Source organism: Sinocyclocheilus rhinocerous, unplaced genomic scaffold (assembly GCF_001515625.1).
Source record: "Sinocyclocheilus rhinocerous isolate Xijiao unplaced genomic scaffold, SAMN03320098_v1.1 scaffold44, whole genome shotgun sequence".
Lineage (NCBI taxonomy): Eukaryota > Metazoa > Chordata > Actinopteri > Cypriniformes > Cyprinidae > Sinocyclocheilus > Sinocyclocheilus rhinocerous.
Window position 1 is genome coordinate 2,298,690 of NW_015631022.1, and position 17,062 is coordinate 2,315,751.

General features: G+C 35.8%; 1 protein-coding gene across 1 annotated transcript in view; it reads right to left on the reverse strand.

Moving 5' to 3' along the window:
- Positions 1 to 1,183: 1,183 nt before the first annotated feature.
- Positions 1,184 to 17,062, reverse strand: part of LOC107741098 (heat shock 70 kDa protein 4-like) — an 18,234-nt gene continuing 2,355 nt past the window's right edge. The window contains exons 2-19 of the mRNA XM_016553691.1: positions 14,534 to 14,591; positions 14,046 to 14,186; positions 13,711 to 13,833; positions 11,504 to 11,603; positions 11,272 to 11,405; positions 10,938 to 11,182; positions 9,828 to 9,904; positions 9,597 to 9,748; positions 7,422 to 7,528; positions 7,208 to 7,341; positions 5,900 to 6,084; positions 5,603 to 5,695; positions 4,614 to 4,769; positions 4,492 to 4,533; positions 3,417 to 3,539; positions 3,089 to 3,208; positions 2,849 to 3,010; positions 1,184 to 1,597 (exon numbers count right to left, since the gene is read on the reverse strand). Of these exons, the coding sequence (XP_016409177.1) occupies positions 1,400 to 1,597; positions 2,849 to 3,010; positions 3,089 to 3,208; positions 3,417 to 3,539; positions 4,492 to 4,533; positions 4,614 to 4,769; positions 5,603 to 5,695; positions 5,900 to 6,084; positions 7,208 to 7,341; positions 7,422 to 7,528; positions 9,597 to 9,748; positions 9,828 to 9,904; positions 10,938 to 11,182; positions 11,272 to 11,405; positions 11,504 to 11,603; positions 13,711 to 13,833; positions 14,046 to 14,186; positions 14,534 to 14,591 (2,350 nt within the window). The 3' untranslated portion in view covers positions 1,184 to 1,399. The remainder of the gene's footprint in view (positions 1,598 to 2,848; positions 3,011 to 3,088; positions 3,209 to 3,416; positions 3,540 to 4,491; positions 4,534 to 4,613; positions 4,770 to 5,602; positions 5,696 to 5,899; positions 6,085 to 7,207; positions 7,342 to 7,421; positions 7,529 to 9,596; positions 9,749 to 9,827; positions 9,905 to 10,937; positions 11,183 to 11,271; positions 11,406 to 11,503; positions 11,604 to 13,710; positions 13,834 to 14,045; positions 14,187 to 14,533; positions 14,592 to 17,062) is intronic.

Consider the following 17,062-nt stretch of genomic DNA (forward strand, 5'->3'; position numbering starts at 1 on the left):
CTGCTAGAATACCCGTGTGGTTGCTAAGGTGTTGCTATTCGGTTGCTAGGGTACTTGGGGTGGTTACTAGAGCGGTTGCTAGGGTACCTGGGATGGTTGCTAGGGTGTTGCTATGTGGTTGCTAGGGTACCCGGGGCTGTTGCTATGCGGCTGCTAGGGTGTTACTATGCTGTTGCTAGGGTGTTGCTATGCGGTTGCTAAGGTGTTCGGGGTGGTTGCTAGGGTGTTGCTATGCGGTTAAAACCCTAATTTGTGTGATTTAGATGGCAACAAATATAAACAACCGAATAATACAACATTAGCCGAATAGGCAACATAATTTTTTTAAGTTAAATTACACCATAATGGGTAATTTAGCCTAATTTAAGATATCACTCAGTTGGGGCTTGCTTGTGTGGGAACACCTTTTGTTTTACAACGATAAATGGCTAAATATAGAAAAGAGCTTAGAATAACTTTGTAACGGGGTGAACGGTTAAGCTTATTTACTTGCCGTCATTCTGTTGAAAGTGTCCAAATGATGATATTTCTTGGGTGTCACAAGTTTTACAAATTTAAATTAATGTTGTTAATTTAAGTGGAATATTAAGCCGTAACAGGGTTGAATGCAAAACCTTGGGACACTGTTATTTTGGTCATAATTTAAAAAAATTACTATAACAACAAACTGAATATCAGTTCAACAGACTGTTAATTTGTCGCATGCTTTAAATTTTGTAATGAAGTTGAAAAGCTAGGCCAAAATCCACATGTAAGTGTGATATGATGTTTAATATTTCTACCATATTTGTGGAACGTGCCATAGAAAAACGAAAACATTTTGAAAACTGACAATCAGGTGTTTCAATGGAAGTGATGCAGGGTTTGCTCACTCTAACAAAGTAAACCAAGATGTGCAAAGGCGAACATAAAATGGTGAATGTGCAATAAAGCACTTACAAACTATTTGCAGCACCGGCTCCTTGGGTAAAGCTGACAAATATTTTAACATTTCCTTTTGCATTCACCTGCTTTGGCCTGTGCGTTGAAGTAAACTATAAATCAAAAGGCGAAGCAAACTGCATTACAGCCTTATGTTAAAGTAATTCCACAATATAAGCATGTACATATGTTTCAATCCATATTTATTGAAACAACAGTTGACAGAGCCAGCATATAACAGAAACTCAATCGTAGGCAGACAGAATTGTTCTCAATCAGCAGTCGTACAGCATCATGATTTATGTTTTTATTAATATAAAAGGACATGCAAATGTAGCCTTTTTCTCTTATTGGCAGAGTCACCCCGCCGTGAGGATGATGATTTAGCAATAGCAGTCACTGGAAACATAAGTTAACATTAACAAAACATTATGTTACATAACATAACGTGTAACGTTAACGTAACATTACATCTAGGTTAATCTAGGTCCATGTCCGGCTTGGCTTCTGCAGCGTCTGCACTGTCCGCAGCTGCTTGCTCTGTGCCGCTGGGCTGGGCTTCAGGGTTTTCCTGCGTATTGACCGGCCCGTTCGGTTCTGAGGGGTTCTCCTCTTTTGGCAAGTCCACTTTGGGCTTGGGTTTGGTCACAACAGGATTGCAAGTGGAGAATAGCTCCTGTGGAAAATGCAAAGAGATTGAATACGAACGTATTAACCTGGTACAGTTATGGTGTCAGATAGCAATACCGTATTATGGTGGTGGGCAATATGACCAAAATCTTTAAAAAAAAGCATCTCTGTAACTGAGGCCGATGCGATACGCATCCTGATGCATAGCCAACGATACGATACATTAAAAAAGAAACATATGAAGCAGCTACTATGTGACTCACCCCTATTACGATGCAGTGCAATACGATTTCGATTCAGTTCAACGCAATACAATGCAATAGAAACAAAATATGATGCTATGCAATTCAATATGGTAAAGATAATAGACTTTTATTTCTTTGGTTCAGATAGACAACAAATCATAAATTAAGTGCCTTCTGACTTCTAGCGCGCCGGTCTCCTTAGTGTTGCGATACGTTATATTCACTATATTCGCAGTAGTGGTGATGAGAGAACGCGCTTGATAAACATTTTAGAGACGAGAAATCAATCTACATATAAAATATAGGTCACAAATTATTGTTCACTTTCTAAATAATAAAAGTATAGCGCATCTACTAATAATTATATATAAATAAATTGGTTTTTACCAATGCAAATATGTTAGAAATGATGCATCGCGACACAAAAGCCAACTTGCACCTGATTCACACTTTTTTAAATCGATGCATCAATGCGTCAATGCAATCATCTTTTGTTGTGTGATCAACATTAATGACAGACAGCAGCTGGTAAAGTAGGCTGCTGTCACTTTAAGACCCACTGCACAGATCCAATATACTGAAACGCATCCAGTTTTCACCAAACGGTTTACGTTTATTTAACCGACTGTGTTTACATGAATACTCCACATGACGGGCATTTTGAAATAATTGTGTGTATTTGACTATTCAAGCGCAATAAGATGCGCGAGAGATCTGAATTCACAATCACATGCTGTCTGAGAGGCGGTTCTGTGTCTTCACTGCTTATTTCACTTAATAACTCTACTTAACATCTAGCACGTCCCACTCTTTATTTTCTCATTCGTGCATGTTTCTTTATTATTCTTAGGTCAGGTGTATATAACTTTTAAGTAGTACTGTGCTACGCTGATATATTTGCATACCGCGAAATAAACGATATAGCAAAATTTCTGTGGTAACTATACTGTCATACTGCCCAGTCCTACCAAAGCACTTTGATATGTACCATGCTGCGGAATGACGACATACTCGTGTACTCCAGAAAAGAAGTCCATCTAACTGTGACTGACCTGTGCTTTGGCCTGTATCTCCATCGTTTTCACCACAGGCTCCACGGCGAGACTCTGTTTACTCTGCTGGTTCATTTTACTGTTCATCCAGATCATGACGTCGTTCACCATCCTGTCCACCTTCTGAACCTCAGCCTCATCCAGATGGTCATACTGCTCTTCCTGTAATTCAAAAAGACATGAAGCACTAGGCAGGTGCAAATTTGTACCTTATGTAACATTAATCCAGCTCAACCTCACCTTGGTTTTGTAGGCCTCTACAATCTTCATGTATTGCTGCAAAAGTCTGCCCAACTCATCAAAAGCTTTGGGTCTTTCCTCAAATTCTGTGTATCTCTCTTGAATGGGTTGGCCGAGTCTCTGCAAGAACATTTTTAATACATTAAAGAGGCCCTTCGTCGCATGACGCAAGTATAATTTGCAATGTGTAAAGAACCAGTACTTTGCACTTAGTGGATATAATTTGGTGACTGAGTGCTGTTTGTGTTGTGTGTAACTGGCTTGGTTAGCTGTACACATTCACATCAGCTTACATCATAAATGCTAGACCTCAAAAGACGTTTAGTACCTTCAGTTCAACCAGTTTGTCAATGTATACTTGTTTAGGCTGGTCTTCACCGTCCTCATACAGCCAGACCTCAGTGTCATCCAGTTTTAATGAGAGAGCATCTCTGTCCTGCGAGAAAACACAGAGTCAGACACCACTGTTGGCATTCATAAAAAAAACTATTAAAATCATTGTTGTTAATTAAAATAACGCTGATATAAAATAAATATACATATTAGATGAAAAACTTAAATTAGAAATACTGCCTTAGCGACTAACTGAAAGTACTAAAATGATTAAAACCAAAATAAAACTAAAGCCATATATATTTTTTTAAATAAAATTGACAAAAGAACATTTATTTAAACTTAAAAAAAAACAAAATACTATGATAATATATAAATAATACTAAAATAACAATCATGCACTGAGCTCGCTTTTTAGTAGTTTTTCGTTTTTTTATTAATATTTTAATTGAGTGTTTTCAATATTTTCAAAAATATTGAATTCAAAATAATTATTATTATTTTCAATATTTTTTTAAAATATGCCGATAGTTTTTTATTTTTTTTATTTAGTTATTTTAGTACATTAAATGAAATACAGCTAGGATAAAGTTAATTAATTTTTAATACCCGCAAAATAACAACAAAAAGTCTGATCTTTAGGTTAAATAGTGGTATAAAACACCTTCTGACCAACGAATGTCTAGAAATTTTCCAGTCTTTTGTGATTACTAGACAAGGATTTAAAAATAGTTTCATGCACATATTTAACAATTTCTTTTACTTCATTTATATAAACTGCTTCAAGATTTTTCAAGACATTTCGCAATTTGTAAATTCCCTATTATAAAACAGATAGTTCCGGTCCTTGATTCTGATTGGCTGAGCCGTGTTCGAAGCTGTTGTAAATTACACTACAAACATACACCTTTGTTTACGTTTGTCTGTTGCTCGACAACCACTTTGTTGGAACCACAACTGTTTCTGACGAACTACATTGTTTGGTGGAAGAAAAAGACGTATATGGAATACGTATATGGAATAACCGTTTTATAAAAGCAATAAGCCCCAAGAAGCCGTGAATTTATAACAGCTAAGGGGGTTTTAGGCTTGTCCTGCATGATCATCTTACCCTGAGGAAAAATAATTTCACAGTAGATTGAACTGACCGTTGAAAACGTTTCCCCAGTTCTCATCTGCACAGAAAGCATACCTCGCTCTCCATGAAGAGGTTGAGCATGTCATTGGCTAACTGCCACTGTGGGTTGTTCTCGATGGGCAGCTCCAGGACCTTTGTTTTCACTTTGGGCTTCTTGGCTTGTGGAGGCTGATCTGATTTCTTCTCCTGTTTGCCTTCCTCTACTGATGTCTGAACAAATCACAATCCATGGAAAGAACCGTTATTAGTTATATGATGGGCGTATGAAATAGGGGTGTGTGATACTGACAAAAAAATGCTATCTGAATATTTATTGGGATTATTTCGGTAATGATATTTTGCTGAGTGTGTTTTTGTGCATGCATGTTGGCTGGTTTAGGCCTGTCATAGATTAATAAATATGACACTAAAATAACCAGTAGGTGGCAGCAAGTCCATATCTTAATGAGTGAGTCATTGAATCATTAATTAAAACGATGAAAACAGCTGATTCATTTAGAAATGAAGCAAGTGACTGCCTTTCCGAATGAATCACTGACTCAAATGATTTGTCCAAAAACAGATTAATTCAGGAAGGAAACATCGCAGTGTTGCTCTGAGACGCACACATGTTCTGATCCGGCTTTGATTGGAACTATTTTCATTAGCGAAACTGTTGTATAAAATTAACATCACATTCGCGATCGCGCTGATATTTAGGAAAATGGCTTGAGTGATATTACTTAACTATATAAATATAACAAACAAAAACTCATACGGGGATATTTTTTCCTTTCATATCTTGAATTATAGGGTAATTTTAAATGCATTGTAATAGGCTTCATCACACAGTGAATGCTTTTGGACTCTCAAGATGTGTTTTTGTTTGTTTTTAAGCAGAGTGAGTGACATACTTGATAATGTCAGCTCACATATCATTTAAAACAACATATCACAGACGATAAATATCGCACACCCATAGTATGGATAGTAATATGCATGATTATCAAATGATCCTAAATATGTGGGTCATTTAATTGGTGTTATTTGTGAATCTCATTTACCTCCATTTCTTCTGTTCCCGCTTTTTTCTCTCCATTTTCCTGTTCTCCGGTCCCTGGAGTCTTTTGTTCATCTTGATCAACCTGCATTTTGCTCTGTGAATGATTGAAAACACATCGTGGTAACGTCACCAGAACATCTATGAATCTATGAGGTATGAATGTTTTCTACTGCCGCACAGTATATGCACTAACAGCATGGAGCAATGCAAAAATACAGATCGTGATGAAAGTGTTAAAGCAGAGTTTAATCGGGAGAGACAGCATGTGAACGGTGTTATCCTGCTGCAAATGCAATACCTCATTTTCTTTCTCTGTGCTCTGCTCTGTGTCCATGCTCTCCTCTTCCTCCTCAGATTTCTGCACCTCCACTAGTGAAGCACTGGACACACTGAAGATCCCATGGATATTGACTCGCACCTTCACCTTAACCTTTGAACTCTCGCCTGAGGCCTGGGGAACCACCTTCTGGATGATGTACTGACCTGCGTGAGAGTTTAAGTGTAGATTTTTACATACAGAATGTATCGTGACAAAGACTGTACAGTAAAAATATGCCATGAAAAGAAAAGAGCATGTGAAGGGCCCAGAATATTCACCACCTTTGGCAGGTGAATTGAGAAGGACAACTGGCCATAAAAATGCATGTATTTTGCATGCTTTCCCTAAATATATTTCAGTTCCTATAGCAACAGAATTATTGAGTTGTTCTTCTCTCAGGTCATTGTGTCACTCGTTTGCCTCTCTGTGAGAAGACACAAGGACACACAAACATTGTCTTTTCTTTAGCAGTCCATCTGTATTTCTTTGAATTGTTTAATTTGCTTAAAGATGAAATAGAATTCATAGATTCTTTCATATTGTGACGTACATTCATATGGAAGCTTGTTTCCACCACTGAATAAAAAAAGATAACGGCTATAACTTTTTATCTCACAATTTTGACTTTTTTTTCTCAGAACTGCATTGCAAGGTAATTGCAAGAAAATATATAATATTACTCACAATTGCAAGTTTATATCATGCAATTCTGAATTGTGAAATAAAAAGTTGTAATTACCTTTTTTTTTTTTTTTTTTTTCAGTGGCGGAAAGAGGCTTCCATACATCAGAATGTAACCGATTATCAGAAAAAGAAAAAGAGGGTTGGACTAAGTGTTTATATTAATCAGTTTTTGATTGTACGTTGAGATGTAGATGTTGCACTCAAAAGTGGAGGCTGATAGCTGAAGTCCTGCATCCGTCAGAGAGAAGTCTGGCGTTTTTCTGAGATTCAGTTAAGACATTCTGATTAAAAACTACAAGGTCAAACTGTTTAAAAACATTTAACTGATGAATTGTTCACAGAGACATCAATAACATGCTTGTACAATATAGAATGGTTGAAGATTCATTTCATGCTGGCATTAATGCCAGAGGAAAAAGAGGATCAGACTATTGTGACTGCAATTCAAATCATGCACTATTTTGTAATTTCTAAAAAAATAAATAAAATAAAATAAAGTAAAATAAAAAATTGGCCAGTAACTCCATATTTACTCACATGTGGCACTTGGTGAGTGTTACTTTTGAACCCTGAGAGAGAGAGAGAGAGTGTGTGTGTGTATACCTATTATGGGATCTGGATAAGGGAGCTCTTTAGGACAGTTGTAGTATGCTTCCAAGGAGAACGGCTCTCTCCGGTAAAACGTCAGCACTTTGGAGAAAGGTGCTGCATGGTTCTTTGGGAAGACCTCACAGTCGCTGAAACGAAAGACGAAAAAGCAGTGTGAATAAAAACACGGTAGTATCAACCACGACGACTATACGGCCCATGTTTGTACCTGAGTCCATCTTCAGCTGCAGAATTCCACTTCAGAGAGATGGGAAACGGAACCACTTCTGTTATGGAGAACTCGCGCACTTTAAAAGCAGGGGAGAGGATGGCGCACTGTGGGATCAGGAGACAGAGCCAGTGTTAACGGTCTGCTATCAAATACCTGCAGTCTTTGCACTTGACCACATGATGCTTTTTTTTTGGCCCAAGTGGGTGTGAAGACCACAAGTGTGCACAGAACTTTTCATTACCCGATGGGACTCACTTACAGTGTTATAAAAAATGCAAGTATTTACAGAACTTTATTTTGATTTCCAATACTTTTGCATTTTAAAATAAACTTCTAAATGTCTGTTCAGTATTCTCTATAACAGAAGACAATTTAGTAACTGTGGTGCTTCTATTTAAGTGATTAAAAGCAGTTGCAAGTGCTGTATAAAACGTGACCCTGGAGCACAAAAGCAGTCATAAGTCGCTCGGGTGTATTGGTAGCAATAGCCAAACATATATTGTATGGGTCAAAATGATAAAAAAAATCTCTATGCCAAAAATCATTAGGATATTAAGTAAAGATCATGTTCCAAGATGAAGATATTTGGTAAATTTCCTACCGTAAATATATCAAAACTGAATTTTTGATTAGTAATATGCATTGCTAAGAACTTTATTTGGACAACTTTAAAGGCGATTTTCTCAATATTTTGATTTTTTGCACCCTCAGATTCCAGATTTTCAAATAGTTAGCTTTCAGATGATGTATAAAATTGACCCTTATGACTGGTTTTGTGATCCAGGGTCACAAATATGCATACTCATCTTTGCACCAATAAAATGTCCAACACTTTACGTTTTACTACCAAATTATATGTAATATCTAATTATTATTAACTTGCACCAGAAAGGTTTCCTCAACATCTCGCGAGATATCAGCAAAAAGTCTCACAATGTATTTCTGTCACAAGATGCATCATGGGATACGCTTAGCCTCTAAGGCTGCAACTAACGATTATTTTTTTGATTAATCGATTTATCAGATAAAAAGCCTTTTTTGTTTTTATTGACAAAATACACAACTTCCACATGCTGCCCTTCAAACAGAAGTGCCAACTGAATTTTATAAACATACATAAAAGTATGGTGAATATATCTATATCTATGCTACATACATTGTGTGCGAATGAGTTATAAAGCACAGTTTAAATGGAGAGTTTAAATAGACAAAGGACAGTTTGAATTCCTACACTAAAAATGGAGATAATAATGAAGATAATATAGAAAAACACAAACTCAGTGTTAACAGATGAGAGGAATGTTCTGCATGAACACACACCTTCACTCTGAAAACATTAACCTGTTACTGTCATTTTTTTCATTCTGTAAATGTAAGGAACGTCTTTATATTCAATGACACACTGTCGCCGTTATCCCTTTACCGTTACTATCATAAAATTCTTAAATTACATGTTGACTTTTAAACCTAAATTTAACATCCAATAACAGATATTTCAGCAAAATGAATATTTTTGCGCTGCATATTAATTTTCTCCCTCTCTACGGTGTTCAGTAACTTCTGAAGTTTAACACAGACTGTCAGGACGAGCCTTCATGCAAAATAGAAACATTTGTGTGAAAATGTAATTATTCACTTTTTAACGCCATGCCAGCATCAAGGCTATTTTCATGGCGATCTCTGAATAAATTATTCAAGGTATAACCTAAAATGAAAGTTTTGTGCCGAGGAATCATATCAGCTTGAAGTTTAAAATAAAGCATTCGCATGTTTTGGGCAGCTTGGATCACGCACCTTTCCCGAAGCAGCTCGCTTTGTTTCTTCCACTATTAGATTCATTTAGATTTCATAGAAATGTGTTATTCAGTGGTATAATCTGACGCAACTGGCAGAAGTTTTCTGTGCATGGTGGGCAGACACGACTAAACGTTAATTGCATTCGTTGTCAATGATTTTTATTATCGATTTTATCGATTAGTTGTTGTAGCCCTATTAGCCTCGAATGCCTCTCTGAAGTGTTTATTAAGTGTGTGTTAAGGGCACTGCACTTTGGCGTTTTTAAGGCCTGGGACAGTCTTGTGCACGCACTTCCTGTGGCCAAGAGCGTAAGTGTGTTTGAACAGGCCCACAGTCTTGTTGAACTATGAGTCAGCAGAGGAAACGTAATCTGACCTGGAGGGCACATCCTCTGGCCACAGCCTCATCTGCATTCAGCGTCGTGCTCGGCTCCTTCCCAAAGAACTTGCTGATTCTTTCTTTGATGGCTGGCATTCTTGAGGCTCCGCCCACTATTTCTACAGCATGGATGTCATCTTTCTTCAGATCTGCGAGCAGGTGACAGGCGGTCGAATTAATCATTTCTGTGACATATAGCCTTACTATCCAATGAAGATCATTACTTACGAGCTTGCTCCATTAGACTGCGCAGCGGAGGCTCCACTCGAGCTAAAACATCAGCACACATCTCTTCAAACTGAGCCCTGCCACAGGAATAAAACAACATATGAAGCTCAAATTAACTACTGTCAGGATGGCAACTTTGATAAAGTCCTTTATCCTTTGAGGTTGATGGGAATGAATGAATGACACATTGATTGTGTCATGACTTTGACTTTTTTTCCCCTGGTTTTAGACCCAAGAATGAATATGCAAATGAGATATGAGTGATGGGCAAGATTCAAAAATTGGAGTGATCTTCTTAAAGGGATAGTTCACCCAAAAATTGTAATCACTTCATGTAATTACAAACCAGATTTTTGTTCATCTTTGAAACACAAATGAAGGTATTTTTGAAGAAACCTGCGAGATATCAGTCCATTATATCAAGATTTCATTTTTTCTTCAAAAAATAACTTCTATTCTATTCTAAAAGAAATCCACATGAATTGAGTGGTTTAATCACAGTCTTCTGAAGATACACAATCACTTTATTTGATGAAACTGATTGAATTTTTGACATTTATTCACACATAAACATTGACCAACACACATATGCAAATACATAGAGCTCATTAAATATCACAAACAGAAGCTCAGACATGCTCGAAGCCATACTCTTGGATTAAACCACTCAATTCGTACAGATTATGTTTACAATGTCTTTATGAATTTTTAAAGCAAGTTTGGGTATAATGGACTTTATGGAGGGACATAAAACATATCTTTATTTGTGTTTTTGAAGATGAATAAAAGACTTGTGAGTTTCGAATGTGACATGAGATTGAGTAAATTATGACAATTTTCATTTTTGAGTGAACTGTCCCTTTAAGATTGGTAACGTAGCACACAAGTCTTATGGATTACTTGAACTTTAATGATGCATTCTGGATCCTGACAGCCCTTTGATCACTTTCTTTGACCCATTAAAAACAGCAGCTTGAAAACTCGTCAAATAATTCTGCTTTTCTGGTCCTCGAAACAAAGAAAATCACACAAGCTTGGAACGACGTGATATGACGACAGCATTTTTACGTGACTGCGTTTAATTTCAGCAGAGATTAGAAGACGAGATACCTGCTGAGTTTGCCTGAGACATCAATATCATTCATGAAGCACTCGATGTTCAGGGGCAGGTCAGAGGAGTTGGCGCTCATCAGCTTCTTGAGCTTCTCACATTCCTGGTAGAGTCGGACCAACGCTCTGGGCTTGGACCTCACATCCAGCTTGTACTTCACTGCAAACTCCTCACAAAAATGTCTGACCAGCCGCTCATCAAAGTCTTTTCCTCCCATTTCAGGGTCAAAGGCTGTAGCAAGAATCTGTACGGGTGGAAAAAATGCTGTCTGTCTATATTTCCACATAACAGTCCAGATCACATTTTGAAGGTATAAATGTCATCGGCACACACCTTAAGCTTGCCTTTATTAAAGGCACACACAGAGACCTGGTAGCCTGAATGGCCAATATCCACAAACACCACTGTCCTTGGCTTTTCTTCAGGAGCGGGAAGATCCTGCTTGTAGATCCCGTATGCCAGAGCCACTGCATGCAAAAACAAACAAACAAACGCACATGTCATTCAAGAGCGGAAAGTGGATGTGTTGCAATTGAAATGGCGTGTTAAACCCTGAACACTTCACCTGCGGTGGTTTCATTCATGAGTCTCAGACAGTTGAGTCCTGCGATCTGAGCCGCATCGATGACGGATCTCCTCTCAGCATCGGTGTAGAAGCAGGGGACCTTGGGATTGAAAACAGCATTCACTTGAGATATCAGAGTATTCATAGTATCTAAGGTGGATTTCTGTCTCCAATAACTCATTTATGGCTGAGGGAAAAACGACCATACATGGCATGATGCTTACTTTTTTCCTAAGTTGAAAAATTTAGGAGCGCATTTAGCATAGATATATATAAAATGTGCACACACATATTTTGCCATACAAGTCAGTGTTTTTTTTCCACCACTGAATAATATCTTCAAAACTTTAATTGCGATGTTTTATTTCACAATTCTGACTTTTCTCAGAACTGTGAGATGTAAACTCTCACAATTTTAAGAAAATAGTGTTTTTTTCCCTCTGAATTGGACTCGCTATTGTGAGTTTATATCTCAAAATTCTGAGAATAGTCAGAATTGTTAGATAAAAAGTCACAAATTACCTTATTTTATTTTTCATTCAGTGGCGGAAATGGACTTCCGTATTTTAGTAGATACTATTATTGTTTTTAATATGTGACCCTGGACCACAAAACCAGTCATAAGGGTAAATTTTTCGAAATTGAGATTTATACATCATCTGAAAGCTGAATAAATAAGATTTCCATTGATGTATGGTTTGTTAGGATAGGACAACATTTGGCCGAGATACAACTATTTGAAAATCTGGAATCTGAGGGTTCAGTTGAAAAATTTAGGAGCGCATTTAGCATAGATATATATGAAATGTGCACACACAGATTTTGCCATACAAGTCAGTGTTTTTTTTTCCACCACTGAATAATACATACAAAACTGTAATTGCGATGTTTTATTTCACAATTCTGACTTTTTTTGTCGCAATTGCAATTTACATCTCATAATTCTGACCTTTCTCAGAACGGTGAGATGTAAACTCTCACAATTTTAAGAAAATATAGCTTTTTTCCCTCTGAATTGGACTCGCTATTGTGAGTTTATATCTCAAAATTCTGAGAATAGTCAGAATTGTTAGATAAAAAGTCACAAATTACCTTATTTTATTTTTCATTCAGTGGCGGAAATGGACTTCCGTATTTTAGTAGATACTATTATTGTTTTTAATATGTGACCCTGGACCACAAAACCAGTCATAAGGGTAAATTTTTCGAAATTGAGATTTATACATCATCTGAAAGCTGAATAAATAAGATTTCCATTGATGTATGGTTTGTTAGGATAGGACAACATTTGGCCGACATACAACTATTTGAAAATCAAAAAAATCTAAATATTGAGAAAATCGCATTTAAAGTTGTCCAGATGAAGTTCTTAGCAATGCATATTACTAATCAAAAATTAAGTTTTGATATATTTACAGTAGGACATTTACAAAATATCTTCATGGAACATGATCTTTACTTAATATCCTAATGATTTTTGGCATAAAAGAAAAATCAATAATTTTGACCCATACAATGTATTTTTGGCTATTGCTACAAATATACCTCAGCGACTTATGACTGCTTTTGTGCTCCAGGGTCACATATTTAGATTTTATGAATTTTTATATTTTTTATAGTTTCTATTTCAGTTTTAGTTTAGTATATCGGGTTAAACGACAAGAAAATGAAAAAAAGTTTACATTTTTAATATTTCATTTTATTTCAGTAAACATTTAAAGTAATGAAAAATGTTTTTATTGTTTTAGTTAATAACCCTGATACAAGTCAAATCTATACACTGAATAATGTGTCAAATAATGTTCTGTCTTTCCTTCCTGTGACGGGGCATCCTGGATAGAAGTGACAATAGTTTACTTTGAATGAAATGATTTCATTAAAACTGCATTACATACAGTTAGTGCAACCAAATAATAACCAGAGAGAAAAAAATATACATAATGCATGACTTTTATTTATAAACAAGCCCGGGATGCATTAAAATGATCAAGACACTAGTTATGCCATTTAAAGTATTTATAACCTTAATTTTAAAACTGGGGATTTTTTATTCATACACGTTCTCCTAAATACAGCTTTCACATATCTATTATTAGTGGCAAACGCTAGTGAAACGCTCACACTGTTGAGCCCTGCGAAGGACGACACGGTCTGCAAACCCACCAATTATATGCAACATCTTTAGGGATAATAATTTTTGCACTCACAGAGATGACACAATCGGCGACGGGTTTCTTGAGGGCGCTCTCAGCAGTCTCCTTGAGTTTGGAGAGGAGCATCGCAGTAATCTGTTCAATGCTGAACACCTTCTCCTCCTCCATGTACATCACCTGCAACATACAACACACGAGTGCTAAAGGACAAGAACAGCTCACCATCGCCCTCACATTCACTGCACAACAGAACTCTGCACTCGGCTTTACAAGAAGGTTTTGCTGCCAAAACTAGACCTCTGAACAATGCTGGCACAATGTGATGTGTTTGCGCGTGCCAACTGAATCCTGGGTTTCTTGTTGATCTTGTCTCACTTTTAGCTGCTCACCTTTATGCCCGTCGTGCCCGATGGCATCTGTGACAGGTCATAAACGAGACTGGACTTCAAGTTCTGGACAAATGGATCGGAGAACGCCTGACCATGGAAACGCTTGAATCCTTGGACAGTGTTTTTGCAATTGGTGACCACCTGTGTTTCAGTTGGAACGAAAAAACGTGAGTAAATCTTGCATGAGCACAAATACGAAGACCGCATGAAGGCAGCAGGATAAAGCTTAGTCAGGGTCACATGTTTAATTTTTGACAGGAACGAAAATAAGGCTGTGAAGTACAGAAGTAGATGTGTTCAATGGATTGCAATGTTGTTCAGTTGATGAAAATGGCATAAACAGTTTTGAAAGCTGTGAAAATTATGAGATCTAGGGCCTTACAGTGTGTGTGTACAATCGTAAAGACTGGAATCTATCAGTCACAGCCTCACTTTCATCCGTGTTCAGTTAAAAACGGCATCTAACCTAAGGTCTATACATCACATACCTGGCTTTTAGCTGCCGCTCCAATAGATCGATTTCGTGGTCCAAAAGACACACATGCTCTGAAATGATAAACACAAATTGCCAAACATTATGACAAATGATTGTCCTGGTATAATCAATCATTATTAGAGCATAGCATACATTTATTTACACACACACACTTATATATTTTGCACTATATATAGTGCAAAATATATAAATGTCTGTGTATGTATATATACACACACACACACACACACACATTTATAAGAAGAAACTGTCAGTCAGATGTCTTATACATACAGTACATATATAACACATCTTAAGTAATATAATCAGACTACTTTTAGAATAGTTTGGATTACTTTTGACTACGGTTGCAAAAAGGTGGAAAATTTCCAGTAAATTTTCGGAAACATTCTAGAAATTTTGGAAACTTTCCAGGATTTTTCGGAATATTCCAGGGATTTTTGGAAAGTTTCCGGAAATTTACCAGAAGTTTTCCACCCCTTTTGCAACCCTACTTTTGACTGAGCACATTTTTCACATTGATTTAAATATCTTGTACCATTTTGATAAAAATACAAAGAGTAAGAAAATATATTCCATTTGTTGTTATTAACGACATGAAGTGCATTAAAAGTGCATATATTATATCAAGTTTCCTAAACTGGGTTTGTGAAGGAAGGTGCAGGGGGTTTATGAGTTTAATGAAAAGCTAATAATTAATTAAATCATTAAAAAAGTCAAATTCAAACGAATTTTAAATTTGAAAATGAATCAAAATAAAACACTTACTGAAAAAATTTAACATTTTATTGGTTTACCTGCATGTCATGTGACCATTAACCAACGTCTGAGAACCATGAACATGCAAATGTGATACTTCATTATTAAAATATTTCTTTTAAAATCTCAGGGGTACTTCAAATAAAAATATTTTAGGTGAAAGAGGATCAGATGACAAAAAGGTTGGTGAATTTTGGGCATTTTAATGTGTTTGAAAGACAAACAAAAGCAAGGTAAAATAACCAACTGAGCGATAATTCAAATAAAAATGAATGTGTTCATCAGTAGTTGATGCAGTGTCGAAACACTTCTTAAACCTGTATGATTTTTGTAAATCCAGAGGCCAGATGCTGTGTATCCACCTGTGACTGATCTCTGTGTGAATGTCCACAACACTGGACTTTCTGACTGTATACAAGCGGTAGGCTATTTTAGAAAGGAACATTTAAAAGATGAAAAAGAGGAATTAGGGAGAATCAATAAATTATGCATAAACTATTGCTATTGTGTAAATAATATGCAATCATGTAATCCATAATAAAGTAACTGTAGCCTGATTACGAGTATTTTAAAATGTAATTTAATCTAATTACAAGTAGAATCTGATTATGTAATCCAGACAACGCAATCAGTTACCACCCAGCTCTGTATTCATACAACATTTACACTTATTCCAAAGAAAATAAAAAAAATATATAAAATTTGTCAGTCTGAATAAAACACGAGATTTAAATCTGATAAAAAAAAAAATTAAAAAAAGATGGTTCAGTGTGTTAACTGTCTGTACTGTAATTAGGATATTAAGTAAAGATCATGTTCCATGAAGATATTTTGTAAATTTCTTACCGTAAATATATCAAAACGTAATTTTTGATTAGTAATATGCATTGCTAAGAACTTCATTTGGACAACTTTAAAGATGATTTATCTTTAAGATCTTTACCTTAAGAAAAAATGTGCCTAAAATGTATAATTGCAGAAACAATATATACGTTGTATTGAACATTAATGGAGCAACAGATTTTGTGTGAAAATAAATCATTCAAGTTGTTTATTTTGTTTAAAAATCTTATAAATGTATGAGGTATCAAGAGCGGCCTTTTACCCCACACACGGTATTTATACAAACACTTCAGCTATAATAATGCTTTTTAATAATGTCTAAGTTAATACTTGTTCAAAACAATCACTTTAGCAAAGTTTGTACTATTTTCTGCTTATTTTCAAAAATATAAGAATCAATTTTTGTTCAATAAATATACTGTCATTAAAATAAGTTAATATAAAATATATATTTTAAAATACAGAAACAAAATCGTTCTAATAAGTAAAGATTCTGAAAGTATCGAAGGAGATCCAATAATAATCGAATATAGATTTACAGTGGTAACAACAAATTATATTTTATTATATATGATATGATTAATATCATGTTTTTAAATATGATGGTTTCATTCTAAACATGGTGATTATCTCTAATATGGACACCCAACATAATATATGATATTTACCATCTGAATCTAACCATGTCATGTCAACATGGAAAAGTCAGCCATCTATTAATTATCATGTTAATTACTGCGCCTTTAGCCCCAACAGCAGGGGGCTAAAATACCATACTTTTACATATTCTTTCGCTATCTAAATTCTGTTGCTTGAATTATCTTAAACAAAAATCATTAAGAAGACCTTTGTCTCAAAATATATGCATTAATTTTAGCGATTCTCATTTGCTACTTAAATCTACAACATTTTAAAAAAC